At 37.2% G+C, this 17612-nt stretch overlaps 2 protein-coding genes and 1 pseudogene across 8 annotated transcripts in view; 2 read left to right on the forward strand and 1 right to left on the reverse strand.

The window, feature by feature from the left end:
* Positions 1 to 17612, reverse strand: part of LARP4 (La ribonucleoprotein 4) — a 222137-nt gene that overhangs the window by 145059 nt on the left and 59466 nt on the right. The window contains exon 2 of one of the 2 annotated variants that reach the window (XM_077870092.1): positions 12177 to 12334. The exons of the other annotated variant lie outside the window; for it this stretch is intronic. The gene's annotated coding sequence lies outside the window, so the exon portion shown is untranslated. The remainder of the gene's footprint in view (positions 1 to 12176; positions 12335 to 17612) is intronic. 2 annotated transcript variants of the gene reach the window in all.
* The window catches only part of FAM186A (family with sequence similarity 186 member A), a 93922-nt gene that overhangs the window by 68412 nt on the left and 7898 nt on the right, over positions 1 to 17612 (forward strand). For 4 of the 6 annotated variants that reach the window (XR_013363780.1, XR_013363781.1, XM_077870084.1 and 1 more), the window contains 2 exons: positions 13424 to 13616; positions 16257 to 16408. Coding sequence is in view for 4 of the 6 variants with exons in the window: in XM_077870084.1 (XP_077726210.1) it covers positions 13424 to 13616; positions 16257 to 16408 (345 nt within the window). In the remaining 2 variants the exon portion in view is untranslated. Of the gene's footprint in view, positions 1 to 13423; positions 13617 to 16256; positions 16409 to 17612 lie in introns of those variants that run through there. The other 2 variants (XM_077870088.1, XM_077870085.1) reach the window with 2 other exon arrangements.
* LOC144296838 (ATP synthase peripheral stalk subunit d, mitochondrial pseudogene) lies at positions 9557 to 13406 on the forward strand (annotated as a pseudogene).

The following is a 17612-nucleotide window of genomic DNA, read 5'->3' on the forward strand; positions in this document are numbered from 1 at the left end:
TGACAATTCTCCTGCTCTCCTTAGCATTTTTATGTGTGAGGTTACCAACCTATTATTTGGTACTTTATTACCTAAAATTATAAGATGCCAAACTAAACCTATATTAGAAAAGGTTATCATTAATTATAGGAACAACTTATGCTATTTATTCAATAAATATTTATTGAATGCCTATTATGTGGCAAATATTGTATTAGGGGCCAGGGATACAGCAGTGAATAAAACAGGCAAAGTAATCTGTTCTCAAGAAATTTACATTTTTGAGGACTGAATTAATTTAGGAACTAAGGATTGGAACAAGGTACAAAAGACAAACTTATTCAAGATAGCATCAGAACATAGATTTCTTTATTTTTCATTCTTTCAAAGTTTTATTTAAATTCAAGTTAGTTCACATATAGTGTAGTATTAGTTTCAGGGATAGAATTTAGTGATTCATCAGTTGCATAAAACACCTAGTGCTCATTTCATCAAGTGCCCTCCTTAATGCCTGCCACCCAATTACCCCATTCCCCCCATCCTCCCCTCTAGCAACCCTCAGTTTGTTCCCTATATTTAAGAATCTTTAATGGTTTGCCTCCCTCTTATTTTTCTTTCCCTTCCCCTATTTTCACCTGTTTTCTTAAATTCCACATATGAGTGAAATTATATGGTGTCTTCTCTGACTTATTTTGCTTAGCATAATACACTCTAGTTCCATCCACATTGTTGCAAATGGCAAGGTTTCATTCTTTTTGATGGCTGTGTAATATTCCACTATAGATATATATACCACATCTTCTTTATCCATTCATCAGTTGATGGACATTTGGACTCTGCATAATTTGCTGTTGTGGATAGTGCTGCTTAAACAATGGGGTGCATATGCCCCTTCGAATCACTACTTTTGTGTCCTTTGGATAAATACCTAGTAGTGCAACTGCTGGGTCATAGGGCAGCTCTATGTTTAAGTTTTTAAGGAACCTCCATAGTGTTTTCCAGAGTGGCTGCACCAGTTTGCATTCCCACCAACAGTATAAGAGGGTTCCCCTTTTTTCAGATCCTTGCCAACATCTATTGTTTCCCGAATTGTTAATTCTAGCCATTCTGACAGGTGCAAGGTGGTTTTGATTCGTATTTCCCTGTTGATGAGTAATGTTGAGCATTTTTTCATATGTCTGTTAGCTGTTTGTATATCTTCTTTGGAGAAATATCTGTTCATGTCTTCTGCCCATTTCTTGACTGGATTTGTTGTTTGGGGGTGGGTTTAAAAAGAATTTTAGTAACTTCTTTATAGACTTTGGATACTAGCCCTTTATCTAATAAGACATTTGTAAATATCTTCTCCCAAAAGTTGCCTTTTACTTTTGTCTACTGTTACTGTTGCTGTGCAGAAGGTTTTTATCTTGATGAAGTTCCAATAGTTCATTTTTGCCTTTGTTTCCCTTGCCTCTGGAGATGTGTCTGGTAAAAGATGTTGCTGTGACCAAGGTCAGAGAGGTTGCTGCCTGTGTTCTCTAGGATTTTGATAGATTTCTGTTTCACATTTGTGTCTTTCATCCATTTTGATTTTATTTTTGTGTACAGTATAAGAAAGTGGTCCCATTTCATTCTTCTGCATGTGGCTGTCCAAATTTCCCAACATCATTTTTTGAAGACTTTCTTTTCCATTGGAAGATTGGTTGACCCTCTAGTTGAGGGTCCATTTCTGGCTTCTCTATTCTATTCCATTAATCTATATAGCTGTTTTTGTGCTAGTACCATACTGCCTTGAGGATTACAGCTTGTAATAGACCTTGACGTCCCAAATTGTGATGCCTCCAGCTTTGGTTCTCTTTTTCAATATTGGCTATTTGGGGTCTATCCTGGTTCTATACAAACTTGATAATTGGTTATTCCAGCTCTGTGAAAAAGGATGGTGTCGTTGATAGTGAGATTGCATTGAATGTGTAGATTGTTTTGGGTAGTAAACATTTTAAAAATATTTGTTCTTCCGATCCATGAGCATGGAACGTTTTTCCATTTCTTTGTGTCTTCCTCAACTTCTTTCGTTAGTGTTCCATAGTTTTCAGAGTATAAATCTTTTACCAAGTCTTTGGTTAGGTTTATTCCTAGGAATCTTACAGTTTTTGGTATAATTGTAAATGGGATCAATTCCTTGATTTCTCTTTCTGCTACTTCATTATTGGTGTATAGAAATGCAATAGACTTCTGTGCACTGATTTTATATTTTGCCAGTTTGCTGAATTCCTCTATCAGTTCAAGCAATTTTTTGGTAGAGATTTTTGGGTTTTCTACATAGAGTATCATGTCATCTGTGAAGAGTGAAAGTTTGACTTCTTCCTTGCCAATTTAGATGCCTTTTATTTCTTTTTGTTGTCTGATTGCTGAGGCTAGGACTTCTAGTACTATGTTGAATAAACACATAGACACAGGCAGTGGTGAGAGTGGACATACCTGTTATGTTCCTGACCTTAAGGAAAAGCTTTCAGTTTTTCCCCATTGAGGATGATGTAATCAGAATTTTTTAAATTTAATTTTATTTTTTTTGTAATCAGAACTTTTAATTTCAAAGTGTAAGTATCTGAGATTTGTTGAAAAATATTTTACTCTAGATCTGTCTTTGGCTTTCTCTTTCCAGACTGAATATTCCTAGAATTTTTTTTCTTTTTGCAAAATGAAAAATATTTAATACACCAAAAAGCACAACAGAATCAACAGGTATTAAAAGCATTACATAGTGCAAAACCCAAAAAGATACAGAGCTACTAACTTTCTGGTGCTTAAAATGACCAGGCAATGGTGGCACTTGGGTGGTTGTCAGTTAAGCATCCAACTCTTTTTTTTTTTTTTTTTAAGATTTTATTTATCCATTCATAGAGATGCAGAGAGAGAGAGAGAGAGAGAGAGAGAGGCAGAGACACAGGCAGAGGGAGAAGCAGGCTCCATGCAGAGAGCCCGACGTGGGACTCGATCCAGGGTCTCCAGATCACGCCCTGGGCTGCAGGCGGTGCTAAACTGCTGCACCACCGGGGCTGCCCCAACTCTTTTTTTTTTTTTTTTTTTTTAGTATTTTATTTATTTATCCATGACAGACACAGAGAGATGCAGAGAGAGGCAGAGACACAGGCAGAGGGAGAAGTAGGCTCCATGCAGGGAGCCCGGCGCGGAACCCGATCCGGGGTCTCCAGGATCAGGCCCCGGGCCCAAGGCGGCGCCAAATCGCTGAGCCACCTGGGCTGCCCAAGCATCCAACTCTTGATCTCAGCTCAGGTCTTGACCTTAGGGTTGTGAGTTCAAGGTCTGTGATGGGCTCCATGCTGGGTGTGGAGCCTACTTAGAAAAAAAGAAAAAGACTAGACAAGAACACATGAAAATATCTCCTTTCCAGGGAGATCACTGGGTGGCTCAGCGGTTCAGTACCCGCCTTTGGCTCCAGGAGTGATCCTGGAGTCCCGGGATGGAGTTTCGGTCGGGCTCCCGGCATGGAGCCTGCTTCTCCCTCTACCTGTGTCTCTGCCTGTCTATGTCTATCATGAATGAATAAATAAATAATCTTAAAAAAAAAAGAAAGAAAATATCTCCTTTCCTCACTTAATGATCTGGCTACTATTAGAAAAGTTATTTTAAATTGCTTTTTTGGTATATGAAAACACATTTGCTACCCCTGTTGATTATGCCTACCTGATCACATGTGTTATTTGGAAAACTGCATATAATGATAGTGCATTTTGTGCCTCCTCCTCGAGTGTATATAGAAAATTTTGGTATATGAAGACCATAGTGACTAGTAAATGTTTTGCTTCTTCCTTACCAATTTGAATTCCTTTTATTTCTTGCTGTCAACTAATTGCTGTGGCTAGGACTTTCCAGTACTATGTTGAGTAAAAATGGTGAGAGTAGATATCCTTGCCTTATTCTTGACCTTAGGGGAAAAGCTCTGTTTTTCATCATTGAGTATGACATTAGCTACAGGTTTTTCATATATGGCCTTTATTATCTTGAGGTATGTTCCCTTTAAACCTACTTTGTTGAGTGTTTTTATCATGAATGGATATTGTACTTTGTCAAATGCTTTTTCTCCATCTATTGAAATGATCATACAATTTTTATCCTTTCTCTTATTGATGTGATGTATCACATTGATTGATTTCTGAGTACTGAATCACTCTTGTATCCTGGAAATAAATTCCACTTGATTGTAGTGAATTTTTTAAAATGTATTCTTAGATTTGGTTTGCTAATACTTCATTGAGGATTTCTTTTTTTTTTAAGATTTTTATTTATTTATTCATGAGAGACACAGAGAGAGAGAGAGAGAGGCAGAGACACAGGCAGAGGGAGAAGCAGGCGCCATGCAGGGAGCCTGACGTGGGACTCGATTCCGGGTCTTTAGGAACAGGCCCTGGGCTGAAGGTGGCGTTAAACCGCTGAGCCACCCGGGCTGCCCTCATTGAGGATTTCTGCACCTATGTTCATCTATAGTTCATCTATACTATAGTGGCCTGTAGTTGTCTTTTCCATAGTGTCTTCAACTGGTTTTGGTATCAGGTCCTGCTGGCATCACAGAATGAATTTGGAAGCTTTTCTCCCTCTTCTCTTTTTTGGAATAGTTTGAGAAGAGTGGATATTAACTCTTCTTTAAATGTTTGGTAGAATTTGTCTGTGAAGCTTTCTGGTCCTAGACTTTTGTTGGGAATTTTGTGATTACTGATTCAATTTAATTGCTGGAAATTGGTCTGTTCAAATTTTCTATTTCTTCCTGCTTCAGTTTTGGGAGATTATATGTTTCCAGGAATTTATCCATTTCTTCTAGGTTGTCCAATTTGTTGGCATGTAATTTTTCATAATACCCTCATAATCCTTTGTATTTCTGTGTGTTTGGTTACTATTTCTCCTCTTTCATTTGTGATTTTGTTCATTTGAGTCCTCTTTTTTCTTTTGCAAATGAGTCTGGAAGGTTTGTCAATTTTGTTGATCTTTTCAAAGAACCAGCTCCTGGATTCACTGATCTGTTCTATTGTTTTTTTAGTTTCTCATTTATTTCTGCTCTAATCTTTATTGTTTCCTTCTTTTTACTGGTTCTGGGTTTTACTTGTTGTTCTTTTTCTAGCTCCTTTGGGTGTAAGGTTAGGTTGTTTGTGATTTTTCTTGCTTCTTGAGTTAGGCTTAATATTCCTAGACTTTTTTTTTTTTAATTTTTATTTATTTATGATAGTCACACAGAGAGAGAGAGAGAGAGAGAGGCAGAGACACAGGCAGAGGGAGAAGCAGGCTCCATACACCGGGAGCCCGATGTGGGATTCGATCCCGGGTCTCCAGGATCGCGCCCTGGGCCAAAGGCAGGCGCCAAACTGCTGCGCCACCCAGGGATCCCTATTCCTAGACTTTTAAATCTGTTTTTACATGTAAACATTTTGAGCCACTTGAGGATTTTAAATAACATGTTTGTGGTCATTCTCCAACTCCCTATGTCTTTTTTCCTTTGTCATATTTAAAATAAAAAATAAGTACATTCATCTGGTAAAATATTTTAAAAATACACATGGTAGTGTGAGAAGTCTCCCTAATAGCTCTATTCCAGCACATTTAGACTCCTCCCCCAGGGCTACTAATGTATGTCCATCTAGAAATATTTTCTGTATATGTAGAAAAGCACATATGCTCTTTTATCCCCATTTTACATATTTTAAAGTTACGCCCTTTGATCTTTTCCTATAACTTAGAAATTAGGGATTAGATAACTTAGGTATCAATATATAAAGCTAGTCATTTTATAGCTTCATACTATTGCAAAGTCTGGGTTTATCAGAATTTATCTAACCTCTGATGGAATTTATGTTATCTGCAACATTTTGCATATAAAAATATACTTTAATTAAAAATCTTAGGGGCAGCCCGGTGGCTCAGCGGTTTAGTGCCGCCTTCAGCCCAGGGCCTGATCCTGGAGACCTGGGATCGAGTCCCACATCAGGCTCCCTGCATGGAGCCTGCTTCTCCCTCTGCCTGTGTCTCTGCCTCCTTCTCTCTCTCTCTCTCTCTGTGTCTCTCATGAATAAATAAATAAAATCTTTTAAAAAAATCTTATATATACACATGTATATATGTATATATATTCCTAAAGAATTTCTGGATCAAAGGGTAAATGTTTTGTAATTGCAATAGATTTCTGTCAAACTGTTCTTCAATGAGGTTGTGACAATTTACATATGGTCAGCATTATAAAGGACTATTTCCCCACATCAAGATCATTATTCAAATATCATTATTTTTGTTTCAAGTTTTCATTTAAATTCTAGTTAACATACAGTATAGTATTAGTTTCAGGAGTAAAATCTAATGATTTATCACTTACAAAAACACCCAGTACTCATCACAAGTGCCCTCCTTAATACCCATAACCCATTTAGTGCATCCCCGCCCACCCACCTCTCCTCCAGCAACCCTATGTTTGTTCTCTGTAGTTAAGAGTCTGTTTCATGGTTTGCCTCTCTCTCTCTCTTTTTCCTCCTGTGTTCATCGGTTTTGTTTCTTAAATTCCACATACAGGTAAAGTCATATGGTATTTGTCTTTCTCTGATTAACTTATTTTGCTTAGCATAATACACTCTAGCTCCTTCAGGTCATGGCAAATGGCAAGATTTCGTTCTTTTCAATGGCTGAGTAATATTCCATTGTGTGTGTGTATATGTATATATGTATATGCAAACACACACACACACACACACACATATACCACATCTTCTTTATCCATTCATCAGTTGATGGACATTTGGGCTCTTTGCATAATTTGGCCATTGTTGATAATCCTACTATAAATATCAGAGTGCATGTATCCCTTTGAATTTGTATTTTTGTACATTTTGGGTAAATGCCTAGTAGTGCAATTCCTGGATTGTAGGGTAGTTCTATTTTTAACCTTTTGAGGAATCTTCATACTGTTTCCCAGAGAGGCTGCAGCAGTTTGCATTCCCACCAACAGTGCAAGAGGGTTCCCTTTTCTCTGCATTCTCACCAACATCTGTTGTTTCTTGAGTTGTTAATTCTAGCCATTCTGACAGGTGTGAGGTGGTCTCTCATTATAGTTTTGATTTGTATTTCCCTGATGATGAGTGACACTGGGCATCTTTTCATGTGTCTATTAGCTATTCGGATGATTTCTTTGGAAAAATGTCTATTTCTGTATTCTGCCCACTTTTTAATGAGATTATTTGTTTGGGGGGTTTATATTTTTTTAATTGGGCTCCATGCCCAATGTGGGGCTTGAACTCACAATCCTGAGATTTAGAGTCACATGTTCTACTGATGAGCAAGGTAGGAACCCCAGGGTTAATATTTTTATTTTTTTAAAGATTTTATTTATTTATGAGAGAGAGAAAATGAGCACAAGTTGGGGGGTGGAGTGGGGGAGGGAAGGGCAGAAGGAGAGGAAGAAGCAGACTTTGTGCTGAGCAGGGAGCTGGATGCAGGGTTTGATTCCAGGACGCTGAGATCATGACCTGAGCCAAAGGTAGACGCTTAACTGACTAAGCCACCCCGGTGCCCCCAGGTTTGTTATTTTTAACAATATTTTGTACCTTATTTAGAGAGGCCTTCTCCACAGTAAGAAGTACAAAAAATTCTTTCTAGGTTTCTTTTGGTACTTTTATGGTTGGTTATTAATTTTTTTGTTTTACATTTAAGTCCTGATTCACAACTTTCTGTTGAGAGACTTTTATCATGGCTACCCAGTTGCCTCATCACTACTTACAAAATAATCTAACTTTTCCCCTACAGATTCATAAATTCTTGTATCATTTAGGTCCATATATAGACTTTCCATTATTTTTTGTTGATTGCATATAGATGAGTCACTTCTATTCTGTATTATTCTTGTGGTTTTATTATGATGCTGCTGAATCTTTGTGATGTCATTAGTTCTGTTTGTCAGAACTTGTCAATGAAATGTAAACAGGATTGACATATGTCATTTCTGTGCTGAGCTTGTCATTGCTAGTTTGAGACCCTCTACAGTCCCCTTTTCCTCTGTCATCACCTACAGTGCTCAAGGTAATGGCTGTTCAGTTAGCCTGTGTCCTTGAAAGTATATAGTGAAGCTCACTCCCTGATGAACCATAATAGATTTGTAATATGAGCAACAAGTAAAGTTTTATTTTTAGCCACTGAGATTTGGGTGTTATTTGTTAAAAACAGCTAATCCTACCATATATTCCCTAATACAGTCTCCCTATCCAAGAATAAAATATACCTTTCCTTTTGTTCGGGCTGTGGATGTGTGTGGTGCGGGGAGGAGAGTAAGGTGGCTGTTCTTCAGAAGCATTTTAAAGTTTTCATGAAACTCTTAAATATTCTTTCATAAGTGTGTATATCCTGGTAGTTTTTGTTTTGTTGTTGTTACTATTGTAAGTGGACTCTCTTCTATGATATCTTCTAACTTGTTATTTGTATAAATGAAGGCTAGATTTCTCTATATCCATTTTGTTTTTTGTTTTTTTTTTTTTGTTTTTTTTTTTTTAAAGATTTTATTTATTTATTCATGAGAGACACACAGAGAGAGGCAGAGACACAGGCAGAGGGAGAAGCAGGCTCCATGCAGGGAGCCCGACGTGGGACTCGATCCCGGGTCTCCAGGATCACGCCCCGGGCCGAAGGCAGCGCTAAACCGCTGAGCCACCCGGGCTGCCCTCTATATCCATTTTGTATGCAGCCATCTTATTGTATTTGAGCATGTAAAAAAAATTTCAGTTAATATTCTTGAGTTTTCCAGGTATCTAACTTTATCACATCTAATTTCTGTCTCTTAACTACTTGAATTGGTTAGCAATTCCAGAATCATGTTTAAAAATAGTGATTTGGCTTCACTTGACTTGCTTTTGAATCACAGCTAAGAGTGCCTCTCCTTGGCCTCATGTTATTTTTTTCTAGGAAAAGTTCTTCAAGAGTGTTTAAAAGGATCACTTCTATTTACAGTTACCTTTCTGAGATAGTTGCAAAACATCCTTAACTTCGGTCAATTTCTTTTGTTATTATTTTCTCCATTCCTATGTAACTCAGGATTGCCAAAATGTAAGTTCTTTCATTGCTAATTATTAAAACACATATATAGGTTAAAAGTATAGTGGTGATAGTAGACATCTTTCTAGTATTTGTCATTAAGAAAAATGCTGATTTTGGGGTGAAATACTATTTTATTATATTAATGTGGTATCATCCATAATGTTCTGTCTCACTATTTTTTTTTAAATCAAGAATGGATGCCAAATTATGTTCAATTTGTTACATCATATTTTGTTAAAGTGTGATTTCAGGACTTTATTTTCATATGTATTAAAATAAATATGGGATCCCTGGGTGGCGCAGCGGTTTAGTGCCTGCCATTGGCCCAGGGCGTGATCCTGGAGACCCGGGATCGAATCCCACATCGGGCTCCTGGTGCATGGAGCCTGCTTCTCCCTCTGCCTGTGTCTCTGCCTCTCTCTCTCTCTCTCTCTGTGACTATCATAAATTAAAAAAAAAAAATTAAAAAAAAAACATTTAAAAAAAAATAAAATAAATATGATTTTCTCTTTAGACCTATTAGTACAGTCAATCATATTAAACCATTATTGAACTCCTGGAATAAGTCTTATTTGTCCTTGGTGCATCCTTTGAATGTGTTATGAAATTTGTTTGTTAATATTTAGGATTTTTTTCTTTTGCATTGCTATTCATTAGTAAGTTTAGCTGGTGGTTTACTTCTCTTGGTGCTGTCACATTTTTTGTGTCATTTTCAGCTTATATCACTAAAAAATATGAAGCTTAACCTTTTTTTAGGCTCTGGAACACCTTAATAGTAAAATTAGCTGTTTTTTTAAGGCTTGGCAGATTTCACCTATGATATTATGTGGGCCTGGTGCATTCGACAAGGGGGGTGTTCACTGACAACTTTCTCAATTTTTATATGGCAATTGGTTTATTTAGATTTAGTGGATATTTGAAGACCTAAGTAACATAAACTGACCTGTTTCTATAAGTTCATTTAAAATTTGAAACATAAAAATCAATATTTTGAAACAATATTTAACTTACACAATTATAACTTTAATCCCATCAAGAATCAATTCATTTTTTGCAGAAAGTTCTTCTTTATGCTTAATGTTATAATAATCAAACCACCAACAGTGTGACAAGGAATGAAATATTGACAGATTAAAGATTCCATAACAAGGATGGCTGAATCAAGGAGACTCTAACATTACATGGGAGGAAAACTAAAAATAAAAAATATAAGCTATTTTTGAATAAAAAAGTTTTGTAAAATCTCTGTAAGTGAAGATTCCATATTTAAATGCTAAAATATGGGCAGCCGGGGTGGCTTAGCAGTTTAGCGCCGCCTTCAGCCCAGGGCCTGATCCTGGAGACCTGCTGCGCCACCCAGGGATCCCTAAGATTTTATATATTTATTCATGAGAGATATACACACACACAGAGAAGCGGAGACATAGGCAGAGGGAGAAGCAAGCTCCATGCAGGAAACCCGATGTGGGACTTGATCTCGGGTCTCCAGGATCACACCCCGGGCTGCAGGCGGCACTAAACCACTGCACCACCGTGGCTTCCCATCAATTTGAAATTTAAATAGAATTTCAATAAGAAAGAATTATGGAGAAAGTCTAAAAGACTATGTGAATAGACAGAAAAATAGTAGGAAAGATTTGATATGAAAACCAAGGCTTGTTGGAGATATAATGCACAGCATAGTGATTACAGTCAACAACACGGTATTATAAATTTCAAACGTGCTCAGAAATTAGATCTTAATTATTCTCATCACAGAAAAGAAATTATGTGACATGATAGACGTGTTACCTAAGGCTATGGAGGCAATCATATTGCAATATATAAATGTATCAAATCAACACACTGTATACCTTAAATTTATACAATGTTGTATCATTCTATCTCTTATATATATAACCATCAAGGGCACCTGGGTGGCTCAGCAGTTGAGCATCTGCCTTCAGTTCAGGTCGTGATCCTGGGGTCCTGGGATCGAGTCCCACATTGGGCTCCCTGCAGGGAGCCTGCTTCTCCCTCTGCCTATGTCTCTGCCTCTCTCTCTGTGCTGCTCATGAGTAAATAAATAAATAAATAAATAATATATATATATGTATATATATATAAAACTATCATATATACATGATTAAATGAATGTTATCTACTTGCTTCATTGAAAACAATGTTATTTGTGGGAATGGATGTGATAAACATGTAATTCATGCAGAGAAATGATCTAAAACACATGTAACAAAGATGGTTATAAGAGCAAAATAAATCACCTACAGGATGTGAAAAAAAACAAGGCTATTGGAAAATTAATTAAATTAACTCAGATTTAATACATTTAAGTATTAAATAATCCATATATATGGTAGGTTCTAAGTTACTAATTATACAATAGACCTAAGAGCTATTCTATGTATTTATATGTGTGTGTACATAAAATACATATATTCAGAAAAATATCTGCAATGAATTACCATTGCCGACCCCCCTCCCCAAAATCCAAACTCCTTAATATGTTTTTTATGGTCTTTCAGAAGCCAGCCATTCCAATCTCATCCCTCACTATTTCCTTTCACATATCTATGGTCTAAAAGTCTCAGACTACTCACCTCCCAAAATATAACTTATTTTCCAGTTTATAGTATTCCCTCAACCGTGGAATTACTCTTCCTCTTTTCCCGAAGTTTAGTGACAGTAAGATTTACCTGAGTAAGTAGTTTGATAAGTATTTTGTTTAAAATACTTACCCTGCGATGCCTGGGTGGCTCAGTGGTTGGGTACCTGCCTTCAGCTCAGGTCATGATCCCAGGATCTGGGATCGAGTCCCACATCGGTCTCCCTACAAGGAGCCTATTTCTCTCTCTGCCTATGTCTCTGCCTCTCTCTCAGTCTGTGTCTCTCATGAATAAATAAATAAATCTTTTTAAATAAATACATACATACATACATACTTATCCTGAAGCCTATAAGATTTTGATTCAAAAGGTCTAGGAGGCTGTGGACTGTGGGCCGCCGGGGTTGGTGAAGGATCTCAAGATGGCTGGGCGAAAACTTGCTCTAAAAACCATTGACAGGGTAGCTTTTGGGGAGATCATACTCTGAAACCAGAAGGCCATTGCCAACTCCCTGAAATCCTGGAATGAGATGCTTACCTCTGGGTTGGCTACTCTTCCTGAGAAACCACCTGCTATCGATTGGGCTTACTACAGGGCCAATGTGGCAAAGGCTGGCTTGGTAGATGACTTTGAGAAGAAGTTTAATGCCCCGAAGTTTCCTGTGTCAGAGGATAAATACACTGTCCAGGTGGATGCTGAGGAAAAAGAAGATGTGAAAAGCTGTGCTGAGTTTTTGTTCCTCTCAAAGGCCAGGATTGAAGAATATGAAAAAGAGCTGGAGAAGATGAAGAACATAATTTCGTTTGATCAGATGACCATTGAGGACCTGAATGAAGTCTTCCCAGAAACCAAATTAGACAAGAAGTATCCCTATTGGCCTCACAAGCCAATAGAAAATTTATAAACTTGAGTTGAGGAGAAAGCCCTGGCCCTCATATTATAAACGTTGGACATTAAAAATAATGATACGGAAAAAAAAAAGGTCTAGGAAAATACCCTGGAATCTGCATTTTTAATAAGCACCACCATCACTCCATCATCCCTCCCCAGATGATTCAATCCAGGTGATTAGGGTCCACATTTTGAGAAATATTGATATTATGGAGAGAGAGAAGATTTGGGTTTGCTTCCCAAATCTGATACTTATTAATTATGTAACTTCAGAAAATTACTTAACTTTGCTCAGATTCCCTTTTCTTTTCTGTAGAACAGAGATGGCAAAACACTATCTGTTCAGAAGGCTCAAACATAGTGATATCCGTTAGAGAAAGTATATTTTTATGACTGTTTCTCAAGATCCTATGCAACATCTTCCTATGAGGCTGTTTTATTCCTCTTGTTAGTATGAATTATGCTCTCCTTTTTGCTCCAACAGCATGTTTATATTTCTATTTAGCATTTATTTCATTCTCTTTGGCACAGGCAATTGATTAGTCTCCTATTCTGGCTTGTAAGTGCTTTGAAGGCAAGGACAATGTCTTTTTCACAATTGTATTAAGTATCTTTTATATGTCTTATACATAGTAATACTAAAATTTTAATATAGTAAAATAATGATATAACACTAAAAAACTCTAAAGTTAATGAAAACTTGATTGTCACAGATTTTTGAAAATTGTCACATAAGGAACCAAATTAAGGTCTCATCAAGCAAGCCTCCCACCCCTATCACATCCCTCTCTACTTACTAAGGATGAGAACTAAAAGTAACTAGGCCCAGGTTTGCTGAATTAGGGTCAGTTGTTATATTAACCTCATTCTTGTTTGTTTGTTTTTTTTTCAAGAAACAACATAATCAGACGATTACAAGCTGTCCAAAACACTGGGAAAGGTTATGAGACCCAGAACCTCTACATAATGCTGAGCAGAATTGATGACTACCAGAAAAAGGTGATGCAGGTCTGGACTGACAAGCAGAAATCTTTAGAGCAGAAACGGAATCAGTGCCTGAGGAACACGATGTCCTTATTTAGCCAGGTAACTTGTTTTCCCTCTGACCAGCGTATTGTGTGAAAAATGAAAGTGGTAAACTTGGAAAATAACATTTACCTAGAGATAATATGTATATTAGTCTCCTAGGGTTGCTGTAATAAATTACGACAAACCCGATGGCTTAAGACAACACAACTACATTCTCTTGCAGTCTGGAAGCCAGTTAATGAAATTAAGGGATTGGCAGGGTTGGTTCCTTTTGGAATCTCTGAAGGAGAAATTTTTCTATGCCTCTCTCCTGGACTCTGGTAGCTGCTGACAGGCCTTGGCATTCCTTGGCTGATAGCTGCATAACTCTAATCTTTGCCTCTGTCCATCCCCTGGCCTTCTTCCCAGCATGTCTTAGGTCTTCTCTTCTGTCTCTTATAAAGCCATGTGTCATTGGATGTAAGATCCACCTGGCTAATCCAGGATGCTCTCATCTTGAGATCCTTTTTTAAAAAAACTTTTTAAAAAATATTTTATTTATGTATTCAAGAGAGACACACACAGCGAAAGAGGCAGAGACATAGGCAGAGGGAGAAGCAGGCTCCCTGCAAGGAACCCGATGAGGTACTCCATCCCAGATCCCGGAATCACGCCCTGAGCTGGAGGCAGATGCTCAATCACTGAGCCACTCAGGCGTCCTCATCTTGAGATCCTTAATTACACCTGTAAAGACCCTTTTTCCAAATAAGGTCACACTCTATCTTTTGAGGAGTCACCATCCAAGCCAGTACACCATGACCTCTGTGAAAACTCTTAAATTGACAACAGGGATCCTGGCTGGACTCTCTAGCTGGGAAAAGATTAGAAGAGAGAAGACTTCCAGAAATGCTCAACTCTTTCCTAGTCAACCCACATCTACCAGCCTCTAGACATGAAACCTCTTAAACCTCTTAAAGTCTTATTTATTTATTTATTTATTTATTTATTTATTTATTCATTCATTCATTCATTCATGGTTATTTCTCTCCTCTAAACTATCAGAAAGTGGTGTGCCCAGGTGGCTCAGTCAGTGGAAGATACAACTCTTGATTTCGGGGTTATGGGTTTGAGTCCCACATTGGATGTCGAGATTACTAGAGATAAAATCTTTAAAAAAAAAACTATCTGAAAGCAAAATTTAATAGCATGAGTTTATAACAATAGAGATAAGAGTTTATTTAACTTGCTTACATAGCACCAGGCACAGAAGATCCTATTAAACTCTGACATCCACTCATTATGTCCTAGAGCTCATCTGAGATAACCATTTGTATGCTTTGGGGAGTGATAGTGACCTTCCAAAAAGTTGTAAACTGAGATTACAGTTCTTTGCTCTGAGATTATATCTTCCCATTACATGCTCCAGCATGGAGTTCTGGAACATTCTTGGCATGCTAGGAATATTTTATATTTTATATCTATATATCCTTTTCTTTCACTAAATTAATTTATAAAATTACTTGATGTTTTAGAAGATATAAAGAGATTTCTCATCATAGCCTGATCCAAATCAGACATATTCTGAATTTTCCAGAACAGTTATATTTTAAATATTAAAGCTCTTTAACAGAAAAAAACAAAAGAGGATATTTTTGAGGTTTTGGTTTGGAAAATATGGCCAATGTAGGTGGAATAAAATGAGCTGAGTTGGCAGTGTCATGAACTATCTAATAGGAATCACAATATTGAGGACATTTCAGAGGATGAATAAGGGTGTGGGGTCAGGGGATCCACAGTCTAGATGATGAAGTGGTTATCAAGGGAGAGAGGGAGAAGGGAGAGGAAAAAGCAAAAGGGAGAAGAGGGTAGAAATTAATAAATACCTTACATTGGTCAAGAGGTTGGTTCTCCTACCAGATTGTGTGGGTTCAAATCAGTTTCAACATATATTCCCTGAGACCTTGGGCAAGATCTAAATTTTCTGAGCTTCAGATGTCCATATGTAAGACAAGGATAACAACAGTACTCACCTTGTGAGATTGTTGTAAATGCCAAATGAATTAATACATAAAAAGCATGTTATATTAAGCATATATTCAGTAAATTTTACCTGTATCATTAGACTTGCATAGTGCTTCACAATTCATGAGGTACTTCCATACAATCTTATAAAGCACTCACAACCACCTTGTGTTATTATCCTTGTTTTAGAAATGAGGAGAAAAGGGCAGATAAAATTAGCAACTAACCCAAAGTCACACAGCTAGGAAATGAGAGGACTAGGACTACAGCTTATGTAAGATCAAGGAGTTTTTTTGTTTTTTGTATTTTTTAAGATTTATTTGGGAGAGACAGCAAATGAGCACGTGGGAGAAGGGCAGAGGGACAGGGAGTCTTAGACTCCATGCTGAGTGCAGGGCCCCAGGCAAGACTCAATCCCAGGGCCCTGAGATCATGACCTGAGCCAAAACCAAGAGTCAGATACTTAACCAACCGCGCCACCATGGCGCCCCGGGACCAAGATTTTTATATAACATAGCTGAAATGGTGTGTTGGAGGTGGAGGTGTGATTGGAGGAGAGGAGAACGAGGATGGAGGAAATGGATTTGCAAGTCCATAGGAAAGGAAAACTCAGTTTAGTTAGGGCTAACTCGGATCTTCCTAGAGACTCTGATCCTTTTATCCCCATGGTTTCCTTTTCTGATTACTTCTTTTTAGCTTCAAATGATGTATAAATTGAATCTTAGACAACCAATCCCTTTGATCATCGACAAAAAGCAGATACCTGCCTCTACCGAATTTGTTCAACAGCCATTCCTAGAGCTGCTAATAGAAGAAGACAGGAAGTCTGACACATTCAAGAAATTTCGGTATGTGCTAGAAAAAGACTGACATTGAACCTTCTTTGGATACTATGCGGGACCTAATGCTCTTTTTTTTTTTTAACCTGCCCAAGAGCTTCCCCTTCCCCACAATTATGATATGTTACAGTGGAGAGTCTAAGGCAGTATTAATTTTCTTAGCTATTTTAACAAGAGGCTTATTTACATATATTCTTACTTAAATACTTAACATCTAATTTTGAGTCCCTTTTAAAAAAAATGATGCTGGTCTGCTCCTTATCTGCTCTTTTCCAGGAATGATGTAAGTCCAGTTTTCCCTTTAGTGGCTCTCCTTTGTAACAATCCCAAGACAGGGGCTCTCTTGTTCCTACAGGTGACATGACAAGTATGGTCCTGGAGGGAGACAGGTTGATGATATCCCTTCTTTATTATGTGTCTTGCGTGCCTCATTTCACATGCATGGGCTTACTCCAAAGATTCAGCTAGGTGTTATTTTTTTCATGTCATTAATTATGAATGCTAAAGACTTTAAATAAATGGTTGAATGAGGCAAAACTTTTTGAATAAAGTATTAGAATTCTTTCCCCATACTTTCAAACTTATATCTAAGTGAATCATATCTAGTGTCAATAGTTTTTTCCAGATGAAAGATTAAGTTCATTAATCACATGAGGATTTATTTTATAGATTTGTGGAATAATTGTTAATATGTGATGTTCTATTTGAATTTGAATTGTTTTACTTTTGCTCACTTATTAGTTCAATTTAAAAAAAAATAAATTAAAAACAAAGCTGGTCTTGTAAAAAAAAATTGAAGCTGATTTTTCCTTACTATGAAACAAATTATTTTGACAGAATTAAGGAGCTTAAAAACATTACTTTTTTCCTTTTCTTAAAAAAGAAGGTAGAAGCTTTGGGAAGGAAGGGGGAAAGAACATTGCTGGGAAAAAACCAGTCTGGATATGGTTTATATACTCCACAAAATTAAGGAGATAGCTTTAAAATAGATTACTAGGTAAAGTCATGGAAATGCAGTTTTCAGGGAAGAAAAAGCTATTTCAGCAAATTCTCTATTTTAATCCATCTCACAGTGAAAGTGGGCACAGCTAATGTTCTTCAGTGCCAGAGAGGGCATTATAGGACAAGATGGTGGTGAAGAGAAAAGGAGAAAATAAAAACCATACATTTTGATTGGATATGGAGTTCAGGAGAGTTTGGCAGTTTCAATTAG

Source organism: Canis aureus, chromosome 25 (assembly GCF_053574225.1).
Source record: "Canis aureus isolate CA01 chromosome 25, VMU_Caureus_v.1.0, whole genome shotgun sequence".
NCBI lineage: Eukaryota > Metazoa > Chordata > Mammalia > Carnivora > Canidae > Canis > Canis aureus.